Consider the following 18318-nt stretch of genomic DNA (forward strand, 5'->3'; position numbering starts at 1 on the left):
TATTTTGAATTAATAGAAAACTTTTGTTCATTTTATTTTGAGGTTATATGTACTTTAGATTAATGTTAAGACATTAGAAATCCTTGTACTAAGCTAAATTTAAAGAATCGTTTGTATTAACATGACTTTAACACATTTACTAAATAATTTATAGTGTTATATTTATATATAATATAATTGGTTTATCTATGAAACCTAAATCATATGTTTCATAGATAAATCAAAGTAAAACAAAACTATAATCTAATATATATAATTTATATTTGATATTGTTGTGTTCCGGTTTGAAGGGCGACTGAGCCAGTATAATTACGGGCACAAGGGACATAACATCTTAGTTCTCAAGGTTGGTGGCGCATTTGCGATGTAAGCGATGGTTAACATTTCTTACAATGCCAATGTCTATGCGCGTTGGTGGCTTACCATCAGGTGGCCCATATGCTCGTCCGCCTATATACTATAAAAAAAACATGAAATTATCTTGAAGCTCAAGTACGAGATAGTTATTTTTGTTATTTTTCAATGACATCTACAATTGAAGTAAGAAATTTGTCGAAGGCGGTGTGAAAGTGAATGCAGTGCGACGCAAATCATTTTATAATGACGCTTGGAAACACGAATAAGTCAAAAAATGTTTTGTTTATTTTTTCTATGTGATCAGATACATATAAAAATGTTTATTAGATGTGAGATATAAAAAATGTCAGATTTTCATAATTATATCGATTTCAGATTTTGTCAAATCCACGCTATTCAAAAATTTTGTTGCAATTAAAGATGAAAAGAGGAATTTTGGTAATATTTAAAAAAATATATATTGTTATATTCATGCATTAGACTATACAAATACATTAAAATATATGATTAAGTTTAAATTAAGCTTTTTGTAGATGGAAACAAATAGCTCTATGCATTCAAGCCTTAAGGAAAAGACATCAACGGTATCCTGTACTTGTATGATTCATAACAAAGTAACTTGTAATAGTAGCTTAAAAAAGAATTAGATTATTTATAGAAATTAATTCATTTTGAGAATTTATTTTACATTTTGTTCATGTGGTTATTGATCTAATAAGAATTAGATTATATTATATGAAGGTAAATGCTTTAATTATAATATTTATAGAGCACATTACAAAATTAAAGTTTCAGTTAAGTCGTTTTCAATTCGTAAATACTTGAAGTAAGCATTGAATTTTATTTTCTGAATAATTTGATTTCCAGTTATTCATTTCTATACAATTAAAGGAAGTGGCGATTTAACAAAACCTTGACCAATTTAAAAGACAAAATGTTATAAAATGGTCGAATGCTTGTGAAGATATTTATAATGATACAGGTTGAATTTATCAAATGTACGTGAATGGAAAAATCTGACACAAAGAATATCAAAAATGTTCAAAAGATTCTTGGGGGCTTTTTTACGAAAACTTTAGTTTTGCTTTAGCTGAACAGAATTTTAGTTCAGTTATAGTTTTAATTAAATTAAGACGTGAAATGACACTCCAAATAAAACGAAACAAAATAATAATAGTTTGAGATACAAACTTTAATATAAAGATCAATAACATTACATATACACTATAAGTTCTCAGGCAATGATCACATCCGATCTTAAAATGTTTCTCAAGGAAATGTATTATAGCAAACATCCTAAGTCCATTGCAAATCAAAGCACTTCTTTCCCAAGCACATTAAAAGCAATGAAATCATTTAAAAATTAATTCTAAATTAATATTAATTCTTAATTCTAAATGACAACAGTCAATTTTTGTTCAATTGATATATAAAAGCTAACGGTCGATTTTAATAATAAAATCAACTTAAAAATAAAAGGAATGTCGTTAAAATAAAAAAAATATATTTTTGAAAGTCAAATCTAAGATGAAAGATTAGTTTATGTATGGACACTTCAATTTATTTTAAAGTTTATCAGTTGACTTTGTCTTTGAAAATTAACTGTTTCTTTTTTTTTAAATATATTATTCATAGTAATTAATTATTTTTGTAATTGCTTAATTAAGGAATATATATATAATGTCAAAATTTCGGATAAAAAAAAGAATCCTTTCAAAGATCACATGAAATTTAGTGTAAAGAATTCTTATAGGATCTATTTTAGATTGAAGATCTTTCTAGTATTACATATCCAAGAACGATTCAATTCTCGGATTGCAAATATATTGTTTATTTCGGCCGTATCACGTAACATAAATCTTGAACCAAAATCTCCCCATCCAGCTTAAATCCCTGACATTTCGCTTCCGAGCCCTAACGTCCCCACTACATACCACGGCACTTTGTATCGCAATCACTAACGCGCTGAACTCCCGCGCGTCGAGTCGCGCTATGCCTCGGTGGTGAATTAGTGTAGTGCAGTGTTCGTGTTCAGTGATTTAAGATGAAGTCTCTCGGCGCTACCGCGCTACTCACGCTAGCTGTTATTGCAGGTGAGGATATGCTAAACATTTCAGGACGATTGTATGACTTAAATTGCGATAATTATAAATATTTTCAATGGGGTATCTGTGCAGAAAAATATTTAATTATTTAATGTCTTGAATTTTACATTTATGAATTATTGAAAAAAAAAAAACAAAAAATGGTGAAATTTTTAAACAAAAATTTATTAATTAATAATATATATACAACGAACATACTGAAGCTACAATTAGTATTTCAAAACGTTGTTAACGAATTGTTTAAATAGCTTAGTGATTTATCGAATGATATTTTGCTGCGGTTGGAATTTTCGCGGTGCGTTTGCTTCGAGCAATTAAATAATACAGGAAAATGAAGTAGGAATACGACAATGTGATTTATATACATTTGTTATTATAAACTGCGTGCAATCGTGTGATTTATTGTACTACAAATATTATCAATTTTATTTTTTATTTTAGTAGTAACTAATTTAGTTCATATCGTATTATTCTATTGAATTTATAAATTAAAAAAATATTTTATTGTTAGAGATAAAAAAAAACTGAATTTATAAATTAAAAAAATTATTTAATAGAATTACACAGCAAAATACGTACGACAAAAAGCCGCGTAACTTTATTGTCTACAAGAATAACTTTAAATATAGCCTATCAATATCATTTTATAAAAGTAAAAAAAAAATCTTTAAAATATGGTTTATTGTAGAAAAGTAATATGCGAGTCGAAGAGTGATTTTAATATAATCAAACCAACCAAAATCAAACGGAACTTTCTTCTCGACTCTTGCGTCATTTTGCAATTTAAATAAACTCTCTTCTGAATATTTAAGCGCATATTTAAAAAATATATATCATTCTAATTATTTTTTAGTTGCAAAATATATTATCAAACTTATATAATTGTTACAATTCGACGGATTTTTTTAAATAAATTATAATAAATTAAATACAAAATAGATTCATTGTTTTTGAGATGTAAGTAAAATATAAAATAGAAGAAAAAAAGCCGATCTCTCAAATGATGTAATAGTTAGAAATTGCATTTTAGATTGATCTAATTCAATACTATATTATGCGGATCACACTCTTCGATTGTGAATTGAACTTTCGTTTTCTATAAGCCGCACTATTATTATATACAGCATTCAACTAATATCATGAATTTTTTTTCAAATGTTTTCGGGATTAATACGTAATAAATAATAAATAAATATAAATCGGATAAATATCAATAAAAATAAATCGGATATTCACATGAATATGAAGTTATTTTGTCTTTTTAGAAATATTATTTTTATTCATGTGAATATGAAGTTATTTTGTTTTTCATGGTTTTGAAAGTCCATTTCGTACACAAATTGAATTCTGGATTGTCAGATTTTTTTTTTTTATAGAATAGGAAGGTGGACGAGCATATGGGCCACCTGATGGTAAGTGGTCACCAAACACCCTTAGACATTGGCATTGTAAGAAATGTCAACCATCGCTTATGCCAATGCGCCACCAACCTTGGGAACTAAGATGTTATGTCCCTTGTGCCTGTAATTACACTGGCTCACTCACCCTTCAAACCGGAACACAACAATATCAAGTATTGCTGTTTTGCGGTAGAATATCTGATGAGTGGGTGGTACCTACCCAGATGAGCTTGCACAAAGCCCTACCAAGTTTTATCTTATATGAAATTATACTTTAATTTTGCAATAAAATATAAAAAAATTGGTAGCTTTAATAAATGAAATATAATATTTTTGTTCTTTTGTCGATCTTTTTTGTATTTAGACATAAAAATTAATTGCGCTATCGCAAGTTGTTTGTAATTGTTAGTACTTACGTAATATCGGTCTACGCGTGTAACGCCACTGCAACCATAAATTGTGCGTGAAGTCGAATATATATTACTTTTCCTTTTATGGCCGTGTCACTTATTTCGTACTTTGTCATTTGATATTAAGTATAATTTTTTGAAGATGTTAGCATTTATGTATATTATATAGAAAGCTTTTTATCAATATATTACAAGATATTCCAAAGAACAAAATGGAGATGAGGAAAAACTATTAACGCATACTTTTTCAAACTAAGTTAAATCTCAAATGAAATATGTGTTTTTATTTTAAATTTTTTTTAACATGAAAAGACCAATATCTACGAATTCAGTCAGTATTCGAACTTTAACATTGTAATGTCAATATAAATAAAAAATAAGTGTTTGATTATATACGCATTATAATATAATATAGGTTATATTTTAGCACAGAGACTATTTTATACTAGTTATTTAAAAACGTAACCGTATATAAAAATATTTGCGAAGCATCAAGTTTTACGTAAGACTCATTTATATACTTTATATATTATAAATTATTATGCGCAATAATTAAAAAAATGTTAATTGCTGTTTGTTATTTTTGATGTAATAAATTATATAAGTCTGGTTTGACCAATTCACTAACTGACATATTAATGCAAATATAAAAAAAAAACTTAAATTTTGAAATAGATTAAAAGTAGCACTAGTCAATTATAACATCTATACTACAATTATCTTTATTAACTACATGAAATAAATTATGATATAATAAAAGAAATATATGAAACTTAATTGTTATATAAACTTATTATTCATATTATTTGTTAAAAAATAACCGGAGTTGTAAATTAATATTAAAGTCGCAGTTTCAATTTGTCCACACTTATTAGTCTTTTGGCTGTAATTATGTTTTTGTCTTTTTATATCTGCATTACATTTGTATTCCAGATCTATTTGTATATCTAATTAATTACTATTTATTAACTATTTTAACTAAGTAATACCGAATTAATAGTAGCATGTTCGCTAGTCCTCGTTATTTTTTTTTTTTATAGAATAGGAAGGCGGACGAGCATATGGGCCACCTGATGGTAAGTGGTCACCAACGCTCTTAGACATTAGCATTGTAAGAAATGTCAACCATCACTTACATATCCAATGCGCCACCAACCTTGGGAACTAAGATTTCATGTCCCTTGTGCCTGTAATTACACTGGCTCACTCACCCTTCAAACCGGAACACAACAATATCAAGTATTGCTGTTTTGCGGTAGAATATCTGATGAGTGGGTGGTACCTACCCAGACGAGCTTGCACAAAGCCCTACCACCAGTAAAGTCAGCTATAGTCAGCTCTTAAAACACTACAATTTCTCTATTATTTTTTAGCACTTACTTGACTGTCATTTATCGATATGTTAGGAGTAGATTCGGCTTTTCAGTTGGAGATGTTACGATATTTATTTCTCATAGATACAGCAGTTAGAATAAAACAGATACCTTATTCTGTTAGATACTATCAATTGCATATTTATTGACCTTTTAAATTGAAAGACAATAGTCATGATGAATGAATATTATTTAGCTGAAGGACGTTAGGTTCAGGATTCTTATCATTATACCATTAATTTAATTAAGGATTGTATTTTTTATAAATTCAGGCGCTAAAATTTATTTATATATATATATATATATATATATATATATATATAGTTATATATATAATATATAATTTATATATATATATATATATAATTTATATATAGTTATATATAGTTATATATATAGTTATATATATAATTTATATATATATATATATATATATATATATATATATATATATAAATTTGGAATTAATCATTCTTTTTGTAAAAAAAATGTTTTTATTTTTTATTTTACACAATACTTATTTAATTTAAAATTAATAATATATTTTTTCTTAAATAGCTACATTCAGATTTCTTTTATCGTACATATAGTATGAAGATATATATTTTGAAGAATAAACTATATCACAAAAGATTACAAATGAATATTCTCACTTACATTTTTAATATTGCGCATACAATAGTTTCTGCAGATATATTTGCTGTCAAATGTCTATTATACGATGTTCTTCATCCTTTCTGTAACTGTTCTCATTCTGCAATACTTCATGCCTCTACTTACGTCCGAAACACAATTGATACGCTTGTTTTTCGACGGAAACCACAAAGCATCGACAGTTGCCCCACAGCCGAATTATCTACGCTTCGGTATTGTTATGCAAACACTTTTCGAGTTAGTTCCATATCAGAATCGACATTGAGATTCCTGGTAGTGACTTTATTAACTAATAAAAAAATAGCTTTTTTTATTATTTCTCAAATTCAGCTTATGGCCGATATTTTCCGATGTTGTATATATATTTCGGTTTGGAATTTAAAAAAAACTAGTTTGAGTTATCTTTAAAAATAAGTCGTTATTCATTCTATATAATATGTCTGATTTTTGACTATGTTTGAAAGGCAAATACATTATAAAGCGTATTAGTTTAAACGATTGTATGGAACCACAATAGATTATGTCGGCCAAGGCTTGTTTCACAAACGCATTAACGATTCCGTTTGCATCCACAAGTTTTGTTAGGTCTAGCTTAGGAACAAAACATCTAGGTTTTTGTTACAAAACTAATTGGGAATGCACTGAATAAAAAAATGTATTTTAAAAGCAATTTTAAAATTAAAAATTATTATATTTTAATAACATATTAAAATAAAATAAATCAATCACAATACCGTACTGAGATGTTGTTGATATGATGGTGATGACAAGAAGATTGTTTGATAAGATGTTTGATGTAATTGATGAACCATTTAAATTGTTTAATTACTAGGAGAAAAAATCATTAAAAATAAACACGTTAAACATTAAGTATATACAGATAAGTTTTATACGTTGGATTCAAATTCTTTATTGTCTACAATTATAATCATATTTATATATATATATATATATCATATAAAATTAGGTTTCGCCCACGGAATCGACCGCGTGTTTGGTGTTAGGTTTGAAAATAGTAGCCTGTATCCTTTCTTGGGGTTCAAGCTTGCTTCGTACCAAATTCAGTCGTGGGTTAGTCGTGAAAGTGTGAGAGAGATAGATAGAATTACTTTCGCATTTATAATATTAGTATAAATTATATCTTTTAAAATTGGTTCTTTCAAAATACTTCCAATAGATTGTCTCATTAATCCGTACCGTACCGTAACAGCCTGTGAATGTCCCACTGCTGGGCTAAAGGCCTCCTCTCCTCTTTTTGAGGAGAAGGTTTGGAGCTTATTCCACCACGCTGCTCCAATGCGGGTTGGTAGAATTCACATGTGGCAGAACTTCAGTGAAATTAGACACATGCAGGTTTCCTCACGATGTTTTCCTTCACCGTAAAGCACGAGATGAATTATAATCACAAATTAAGCACATGAAAATTCAGTGGTGCTTGCCCGGGTTTGAACCCACGATCATCGGTTAAGATTCACGCGTTCTTACCACTGGGCCATCTCGGCTTATATAATATGTAATCATATATATTAATAATATTCCTTAAAATAAAAGTGATTCCAGCCTTCATTTTGTTTTAAAGCTTTTTAACTTCGATGCTGAAATTTCTTAAATAATATATATATTTCTTAATTCTCTCATTAATATATTATGTAAATATGCATGTCATTCACGTTTTTAAATACGAATTAATTAAAGTATTTCATCTGTGCAATACCAGGCGCAAATGTTAGAAATAAACAGATTATTAATACGTTCGACAGGTCATCGTCACCGTTTTGTTTAATTTAAACCTTATATAATAGGTCGAAGGTTACACAATTGTTCGAATCAGTATCGTATTAGCAAATCCTTCGCAAGGTTACTGGTAGAATGTGGGCGAGTCAGCTGTATCTAGTACAGATCAAAATTTATGGTCTTTGACGACATAATTTGGTAAGGGTGTCTTAACACCGTGGCTTATGAGACGCAATCTGTACTGAATGAATTTGTCACAAAATTATTTTTAGAAAAGGTTAATCTTGAAATTACAAAAAGAAAACGGTTTTAAGTAAACAAAAATAATAAAAGAAAATAAACATTAATATACTATAGCCCTTATAATAATAAATATAATAGTTGCGAAATCAATAAGTTATTTAAAAAAATGAAACATTTTAACATAAATAATTTAAGCAAATTCGATATGTTACTTTCCTATCACCAATTAGTTCACAATTTGTATAGTCGTCGTTATTAATGACAGACGAACGTTTTATTTTAAAACGGTTCCAATATTAATTCTATTATTAAAATATACAAATTTATTTGTATGTGTGTGTGTGTTGTGAGACACACACATATAAATAAAGTGTAAATGGTTATTAAATAATAAGCAAATTATAGAAATAGCAATATGCGGTATTTTTGTCGAAAAATATGGAAATCACACTGTCGACATCTATAAAATCTAAGATATTATTTTCTCTGTGCCTGGTAATAAACTGACTCACTTACTATTGAATGATACCACCCAAACGGGTCTGTAGAAAGCCTTATTATTAGCAATATAGTGTATTAATTCTTCTAAAGACTCTACCAGAAATTTACGTATAACGTAAGATTAACGTATCAAGAATTGCTTATTGCGACATATTTTTCAAATCTAAAGATAACCAATGAAATTAGAAACCAGGTATTGATTGCTAATACGCGGATTATCGCACAAATGTTTACCTAATATTAAACAGAACGTATCCAAATGATCGTAACGCACTAATTACTCGTCATGCGTTACGATGTAAAGAAATGGCATTACGCAAGAATGGCGGAATCAGATATTTTTTATTGTTTAGTAACTGCACTTTCACGGTCATGAATGCTTGACTTTCCTTACATTGTACACAAGGTTCGCTCATTAAACAGTTACATCATGAGTAATTAATCGGATCATACAATAATTGGTCGCTTTCAAACATGTGTGAAATTTTGGCAGTCTTTTATGTTTGTCACTTGGACCAGTTAAAAAATCTTTAGAGCTATTTAACTAACTAAAGTATTTAGTCCTAGCAAAATTCCAATCAAGTGCATTGCTGCTATATTGAGTATTACTATCCAACGTCATCTCAGATGATAAGAACTAAGAGAACAGTCCATTATTTTGGTAATACGCAATTATTTTTAAGGAAAACCATTCAAATGTTATTTATAAATTAATTCTTAATGTAGTGTTAGTTAAAATTATTATATATTGATAAGTTTGGAAAGACAGTGATACGAAAATATGAATCAAAATAATAAGTATTTAATATTTAACGGAGCTATTCACGTGAAAAATTGTAAAAATGACAGGCATAAAGCTAAAATATCTTAAAGTAATAATTTTATTAAAAAGTTTAATTTATATTTTAGACGTTTTTTTAAACATTCAATTATTATCAACTTTTAAAAATAAAAAGTATTTCTGAACGAATTATTAAAACACGGAAGTCGATATAATAAGCAAGATATAATAAAGATAAAAAGGAAAGTGCATTCGCGAATAAAACAAGTCATTTATAAAAAAAAATAGGAGTTTCCCTCTCAAGAAATCGTTACTTTTATTGCTAAGTCCGTAACGTAAAATATCGCTAACACTTCCAGTTTGTTCGTAAGTGAAAACGCGCAGGCGCATCTACGCACACATGCTCGGACGTAACTAACTCACAATTAGTTCGAATGTGTGGGTAAGCTCTCATTTGTGCATAGCGAGACAGGTTGATCGGTATGAGGTACAATTTCATTGTTTCATGATGTCGCGAGTAATTATGCTTCGGATTGAACCAAAAGTTATCCTTTATACTTTAAAGGTGAATGTTATTTTATTTATTCATACATAGTTTTATGTATGTCTTTGATTTTTGCATTTATCTAAAATAAAAAGCTAGATCACGTCCACAAACTCTATGCAAAATATTGTCTATTGTTTGTCCACAAGGGAGCTATCACTCTAGGTAGGTAGCAAGGGGTGCAAAAATTTCAAAGACAATTTTCAGGCGTACGTAAGCGTTGTTTTATTTGAAGTGAAAGTGTCGACCAACGGACGAAGAAAGACAATTTCTACCCTGATCAAGAGCCAGGGCCAGCGCCGGGTTCACGATTACCTCCCAAAATACTACATCCGTGATATACAAATATAGTATAAAATAGCTGTAAATATGCTACGAATGTTTAGTCATTTTAGTTGATTGAACGTTAGAACCAATGAACCATAAATAATTATTACATTAATAAAACACACGATTTCATTGCTTAACTTTGGTTTTATAAACGATTCCGTCAGTCGTTTTCATTGTCTTTTTATAAAATTCGTATTTACATATGTTCTTAAAGCAACAGAAAATCCAAAAGAAAATTAACACATGAATCTAATTCAAAAGTTATGTAAATAACGTACTGTTTGATATTTGAACAAAGTGATGATGGAAATGTACATGTTTATTAATTTTATCATTATCCTTATAACTTTACGAATATTACAGGTCAATTACTATATCAAGTGACCAATTCGTATAATCTCTTTTGACGTCACTATTCGATATATCTTGAATTTATAATAATAATGTTTTTATATTTAAAATTTCAATTTTGGAACGCATTCGAGGTGAAGTTGCGCTTTAAATAGTCTATATGTATTTCTTTCAAGTTGACGGTATCACTGACCATCAACATTACCCATCCGAGTACCCGGAGCGAGATAGACATCAGGAGCTTTTATTCGTATTATTTTATTTATTTTAACAGATTGATTCTCGCTTAAGATTTGACTTAAACAAAAAAAGTAGTCGTAGAAATAAATACGATGTAGGTTTATATTTACAATAATATTATAAATGCGAAAGTAGCTCTGCCTCTGACACGATTTTGATAAAATTTAGTATTCATACTAAATTTCATCTAACACGCGGGAGAAGCCGAGCGTGAATACATGTTTAATATAAACTATTCATTGCCCACCACGCTTTGCAATGCCTCCTTATTTATTTTTTGGTAAGTTATCCGATACGATTTACGCTACACCTACTGCACGTTTTGTTATTTAATTTAGTTCTATGTAACCTGTACGCAAGTACCAAGTACAGCTATACCAAGTATCAATTCATATTTTATAATTATATCATAATAGTTTATGAAGTAGTATAATAAATGAGATAGAGATTTAAGAACTATTTTCTTATTTATTTTTTATAAAGGTAAATAATAAAAAAATACAACAAAACATTCTATAAATAAATCTTGTCACTCCTTGATTTTGACATTCCTCTTACCATTTTATCAACTGCATCTAATAATAAATTTACATTAATAAATAATAGAAACATTAATTATTAACAATGTTATGTATAATTATATTCATCATATATTATACATGATTTTATAATTATTACTTAAATGAAAGATAAGAAAGTTTTACTTAATTCATTAATAATAATTTATTTGTGAACTATGGATGTAAATAACTATCAAAACGAGATCCCCGAATGTAAGACATCTGGCTTTGTGAGAAGGCCACTTTAAGCTAGCCAACGTTACAAAGTAATCAGATGACAGCGATTGCATAATTACAGTTCGAAAGTACATTTCTCCAATATCTACGAAATGTTAGCGAAACTCGATTTCTCACTGACTTTGCATATATGTGGCAAATACTTGGTATGACCGAGGATTCATTTTAAAATTCGAATGGTCATCATTTATGAACATCATGCAAAATCATAAAAAATCTATTTTTAAGAATGTTATCAATGCCATTTTTTTAGGGATTACTTATAATAACTTGTAATAAATACTGAAAGACTTATTTTTTATGTTATGTCCCTAATGATATTCCTGTTTGGGCCTGAGCGACGCGTGCTACTTTACGGGCCTTTACGGGCTTTCTCAAAGTCTAAGTATTATCATAAAAAAGTTTTTTCTAAGCTGGATTTTTATATATTTTTTATATTAATAGTTAAATACTCATTAAAAATATTATAAATTTATATAAAATAAACTCGTTTAGTCGGCTGTAGGGCGGATTCAATTTTCCGGAAAATATCTTAGTCACCTTGTGTTAACCTTGCAATAACTCTATATGTCTCAAAGACATCAAACTATAACGTAGAAGATCACCTCCAAATGTCGAAGGCTTTCGATAAATTCTTAAAAACTCGTTCTCCTACTAACTTTAGTTTATACTGATTTGAATAAAAGTAAATTTTTTGTGTTAAAAATATGTCTTAATGTTGGTTTAAGAACCGGTTGGATAGAAAATATTATTATGGAGTAACGGTAAATATCAAATATCACATATTTATAAATTTATTTTTGTGTCTATGTTATTAATTATTGACTAATATCATAAATACTAGTTGATAGTTGACTTCGCTTGTTTGAGATAGGTGGTTTTCTTTTGATAAATAATTATTAACTTGTATTAAACGAAGTTTTTTTATAGTAAAATTTAAATATATTTCGAAATTTATTATTATAAACGAATAAAAGTTTAGATGCTTGAAAGGTTTTTTTAAATATCAAGCCTGTATTTTGTGGAATGTTTTATGTAGTCAAATAAGATTTAAATATATATCAAGTACTATAAATAAAACATAAGATTACGTTGACATAGACAATTGTTTGTATATTTTATAATTACGTAAGTGACAAATAAAAATGCAGTACATATATGCGATCGTTTTCCGAAATAAAGCACGTCTTTAACAGGCATTGCATAAAAGTGGGTTACAGAAAGTGAGTAATCAATTAGATGTTGCGATACTAGCTCCTTTGTTTTGTGATCCCACGTTATTGCGAATATAATCAGCTCTCAACGAACATTTGAAAATTGACAGATACATTTAAGATAATTAATTTATTCAATGTTTGTTTTAATAATTATTTAATGATAACGATTTATTGTTATTAAACACATGTATTGTTATTATTATCAGGTATGCGATTTGTATAAAACAGCTCATAAATTAAATTAAATCGTATTTAAAATAAAAACGAAATTGATGCTAGATTATTTTTACTCAGGCAAAGTGACTAATTTGTATATTAATTTAACGAAGAATATTTTATTACGCTTTGTATAAATCGAATTTATACACAGTGTATTTTACTTTAAATCGAATTATATTTAAAATTTTTAGTATTATTACCGAACATTAAGAATTTATTAAGAATTAGGAGATTTATCAAATTAAAGACGTGAATTCCAGTCAAACATGTATTTTATTTTAAATCAATTATACTGTGAGATAAGTTAGTTCTAGTTAAATAATGACCTAAGTGGTCAAATTCCTAGAAGAAGAGGTTTTGCCATTTCAGGACGACAGTCTCAATTAGTAACTAAGAAACGAAATTGCAAGTAAATTTTGTTTGTGGTTGGAAAAATAATGTTATCATTTTTTATAATTTTTATAAATAACTATGTGTGCTGATTAACATTAAAGAAAGGCATTACTTTAGACATATGTTTTTTTCTTAAAATAAAACTATAAACGTTTTATAGGAAATTTAATATTTCATTGTCTTGAGTATATATAATATTTAATGTTCAGAACACAAATATTACATAACATATTCATATTAATAGAATTAGGCATTTACTTTCTTTGTCATTGTTCCCAACCCTTGTTCGAAATTTGAATATCACAAGGCAGTAAAAACAATTAAAAATATTTTAATATTCATAATGTTATATTTAATAGTATATTGTTAATTATTTAAAATTTCTCATTTCAGGTAACACAATACATCCAGGAAATATTAGTCGGATGTATGTTTTTCTCACGTACGAGTGTAGTATGTATAAAGTTTTATTGTAATAATTGTAGTGAACCGTCCGTTTTGAAACTTCTTCAATGAGTTAGGACATTTTCCCAAGCAAAGGTTAATAGTTAAATTCATCTTGTGATTACTTCGCGACGTTATTAAGTTGCGCTTACGTAAAAACATTATCGTCTTCACTATGGGAAATGTGTCAATTTTGTATGTAGATGCGAAAAGTTATGAACGTACTGATTAAAATTACGAGTGGTCATTCTGAATGCGACGTCATGTTAAGTGTATTATGCGTCGTTAAAATTTACTTTCTCATTTTCATTATATCAATGAAAGTAATCTTAAAGCAAGTATACCACAAATATATATTATGTTGTATATATCTTTTTTTTTGTAAAGCCGCATCTCCACGATGGGATATTGCATTTGTTGCTAGATTGCTAGTCTACCTATTTTTGGTTAAAAAAAAATCTTGTATTAGCGTCTTGATATAGTTTTTTTTAATTAAAAAAAAATCGGGTTTCATATAAATTAGAATAACGTATAGTTTTTTTGGAATTGTTTATACTGGACAATATATTTCAAAAGACAAACACCCGCCCTATGGTCAGACGATTGTAGGAAGATGGCTGGTGCTCAATGGATGCGACTAGAACAAGACCGGGAGAACTGGCGCGCCTGTGAGGAGGCCTATGTTCAGCAGCAGTTTTAAATGAAAATATAATCACTATGGATACGAGAGCATATTCACAAATAAGGAAATGTTGTCTTCAAGAAAATCGAGACACGCGGTAGCGTGTCAAGCCAAGTTAAGTCAAGTCAAGCTAACAGAACTGGCACCGTGTATAATATTACCACTAGAACCAATTGGAGCCACTTTTGACCCGTTCATAACATAAAAACTATTACAGATAAACTTGTCAAATTTGGCTCATATATTGAGACCTGCGAGATACATATGTACTCTAAATTTCATAAACACACCTAAAACGGTTATTTAGATATTAACGTCCAAAAATCGTCATTTTTATCACTGACTGACCTATAGATCAAAACTCTAACCCAGTTCCAGATGACCTAGAAAGTTCAAATTTGGCATCCCGTTAGGCAGTTGGGTGAATACAAAGAAACTAGTAAATTTTTATGATTTTAATATAATTAATTAATTTTTCAATTAATTGATATTATTAGGAACATTTTGTTATAGTGCTTGTAATGTAAGAATGAGTAATCAAAATTGATGACAGCCGGTCTTTATATGGATTTTAAGGTTTTCACGTGTATGTATAAAAAGTGGAATACCACCCTTAATTTTTCTTTAATCCAAACATATTACTTACAGCTTTTGAACTTGCAAAGGCTATAATATAATTCGTATATGAGAACTAGCTAAGTCAGACCACTGGCTTCAACATATTATCCTAAGTTATAAGAAGAAATGATATTTTAAGTTCTTATAAAATATTTTATGTTGTTATAAATAAATTTCAATACTGACCACTGAACTTTGCACTCATTTAGATCTCACTTCTTTTGTCGTTGAAGTCAACAACCGAGGCATATATCATAATATTGAATTTAGCTTTTATTTCACATTTATGTTTTTGACGAGATTTATTTTTAATGTGTCATATAAAACGAAAACGTCTAAAAACCCATTCGTAACTGTAAACAAGAGTCATCGTCCTTTGATGCCCAAAAAATATCCACATCTTTATTTTATTATTTAATTTATTGAACAGTTCATTAAACGATAAACTTTAATATGTTTATAGAAATCATAACTATTATAATTTATTTTCTTTAAAATTTTTATGAAATATAAGATAATTTATTCATAATAAAATATATTATATTGACCAACGACATTACGATTCTATTTAAAATATTTTTTAGTTTCGATAAAATTATCGTCCTTTGTTAGTCATTTGATGCTGCAGAAACGAAGATGGCGTTAAATAGCGTCTTAAGAAAGTAGGACTATTAAACGCCATCTTCGTTTCTTATTTTCCAAAAATAGATTTTTTTTTTTAATATGTCACTTCATCTAGCCTAAAGTCATCCGTTCTCAAAATTTCGTTTCCTATTTATAAAAATTCAAGAGATCATATAGAAATTATTGAATACTACTTTTCTCTTCAAATAGAAACACAACAGTAATAAGTATTGCTGGTTGGCGGTCAAATTTTACTGGTGGTAGGGCTTTGTGCAAGCTCGTCTGGGTAGGTACCACCCACTCATCAGATATTCTACCGCAAAACAGCAATACTTGATATTGTTGTGTTCCGGTTTGAAGGGTGAGTGAGCCAGTGTAATTACAGGCACAAGGGACATAAAATCTTAGTTCCCAAGGTTGGTGGCGCATTGGATATGTAAGCGATGGTTGACATTTCTTACAATGCTAATGTCTAAGAGCGTTGGTGACCACTTACCATCAGGTGGCCCATATGCTCGTCCGCCTTCCTATTCTATAAAAAAAAAAAAATATTCATATGGTAAGTGGGTGGTACCTACCCAGACATGGCTCCGACTACTAAGACTACTCAGGCTTGCAAAAAGCTTTACCACAGAGTTGATTTATAATATCATTTAGAATTGAAACATTCAATAATTTACATTTAACATATGAATATTTTATCTGTGCCCATTCATTTACTCATTAAAAGTATAAGAAATGACCTATTCAGCGATATTATGGGTATTTATCAATAATTAATTTGCATTTTAACAATTATTAATTTCATGCGTAAAATTCAGGTTTCATGTATAAAACGTTGTTTTTATACCAGCTAATACTAAAACTAATGTAATAACTAGTCATAGTTATTGATTCTCGGATCCAACGGCCAAGGTTGTATGTAGGTGCTAACTGTATGTGACATCACTTTTGTCTACAGTGGTCAGTCTTCACATGTACCGTCAACAGAATAATATCATGGATATTTTTATTAAGTTTTCTTTTATTTAAGTACCATTGACACTTAAAACTCATCTGAGTTTCTTTATTTTTAGATATTTTTTTTTTAGTTTTTTCCAAAACGTAGGAATAAGTAAGAATATTTAAAAAAAAAAACATTATTTTACTGATTGTACATTCAAAATTGTATTAAAATTCATTTAACGTAGCTAACTGTAACCGGTTTGTGTATACTTAAGTTTGGATGAATACAAACGGCGGCTTAGATTAAATGCTTTAGAGATTTTAAAGTGATAAGCTGATTATAATATTTAAAAGTCACACTATTGGTGTCCAAATGGTTTTTTTTTTTTAACAGATAACATTTGATCTGCTTCTCTTGTTTTAACTTTCATATCTTTTAAAATTATTTTGAATTTTTATTTTATATATATGTGACTAGTGTTATCATAACCATATTAAAATTCGAGCCTCGTTAGGAACAGTTTTAAAATAAGTAAAAAAAAATAGTAATAGTAAAGTAAAAAAGTAACAGCTGTAAATATCCTATTGCTAGTCCTGTACTTTTTAGGAGCAGATTTTTGGAGCTTTTACAAAAAAAAAAAAACATTATTTTACTGATGATACTGATATGTAGTGGTGCGAATAGTGATTAAGAAAGTAAAACTTATTATTATAGTAAAAGTTCATTTACAAAGTCATCGGTTGATTCTAACAGTATCACTAAATGAAACCTTTCATATTCGAGATATCCTGTTAATCGCTTGTTATTGTGTTGCATTATAGTTCTTAAGCCGTTGAAATAAGTGCCGGCATGAACGTCGCATAATACGACGATATTTAGAGTTAAAACACTCTTAGCGGTTTCGTAACGTATTAACAAGTTTGAATTCAAGCTTCACTTGTAATGATGATGCTTATTATCTCATTATTATTATATTTGTATGATGTATTCAAATGTTGTTTTAAAGTTTGTATTAAATATATTTTAAAGTTAATATTTGAATGATGTATAGTAACAGCCTGTTAATGTCCCACTGCTGGGATAAGGCCACCTCTCCCTTTTGAGGGGAAGGTTTTGGAGCTTATTCCACCACGCTGCTCCAATGCGGGTTGGTAGAATTCGCATGTGGCAGAATTTCAATGAAATTAGACACATGAATGATGTATACACTTTATAAATAAATAAATAACTTCAAGTGTACTATACCATCGATGTGTTGAGTCGTATGTCATAATATGTGCAATGACATGACTTGAGAGCTATTAAAATGTTTGCAAAATTTTGCTCAAATTAAAATGGGAACAAATTTTTTTTTT

The 18318-nt window shown here is 28.6% G+C and overlaps 1 protein-coding gene across 5 annotated transcripts in view; it reads left to right on the forward strand.

The window, feature by feature from the left end:
* The first annotated feature begins 2295 nt into the window (after positions 1 to 2295).
* Positions 2296 to 18318, forward strand: part of LOC126768551 (mucin-5AC) — a 93237-nt gene continuing 77214 nt past the window's right edge. For all 5 annotated transcript variants that reach the window (XM_050486741.1, XM_050486732.1, XM_050486765.1 and 2 more), the window contains exon 1: positions 2296 to 2450. In XM_050486741.1, coding sequence (XP_050342698.1) covers positions 2402 to 2450 — 49 coding nt within the window. In that variant the 5' untranslated portion in view covers positions 2296 to 2401. The remainder of the gene's footprint in view (positions 2451 to 18318) is intronic.

The sequence above is a fragment of the Nymphalis io genome, chromosome 1, assembly GCF_905147045.1.
Source record: "Nymphalis io chromosome 1, ilAglIoxx1.1, whole genome shotgun sequence".
Taxonomy (NCBI): Eukaryota; Metazoa; Arthropoda; class Insecta; order Lepidoptera; family Nymphalidae; genus Nymphalis; species Nymphalis io.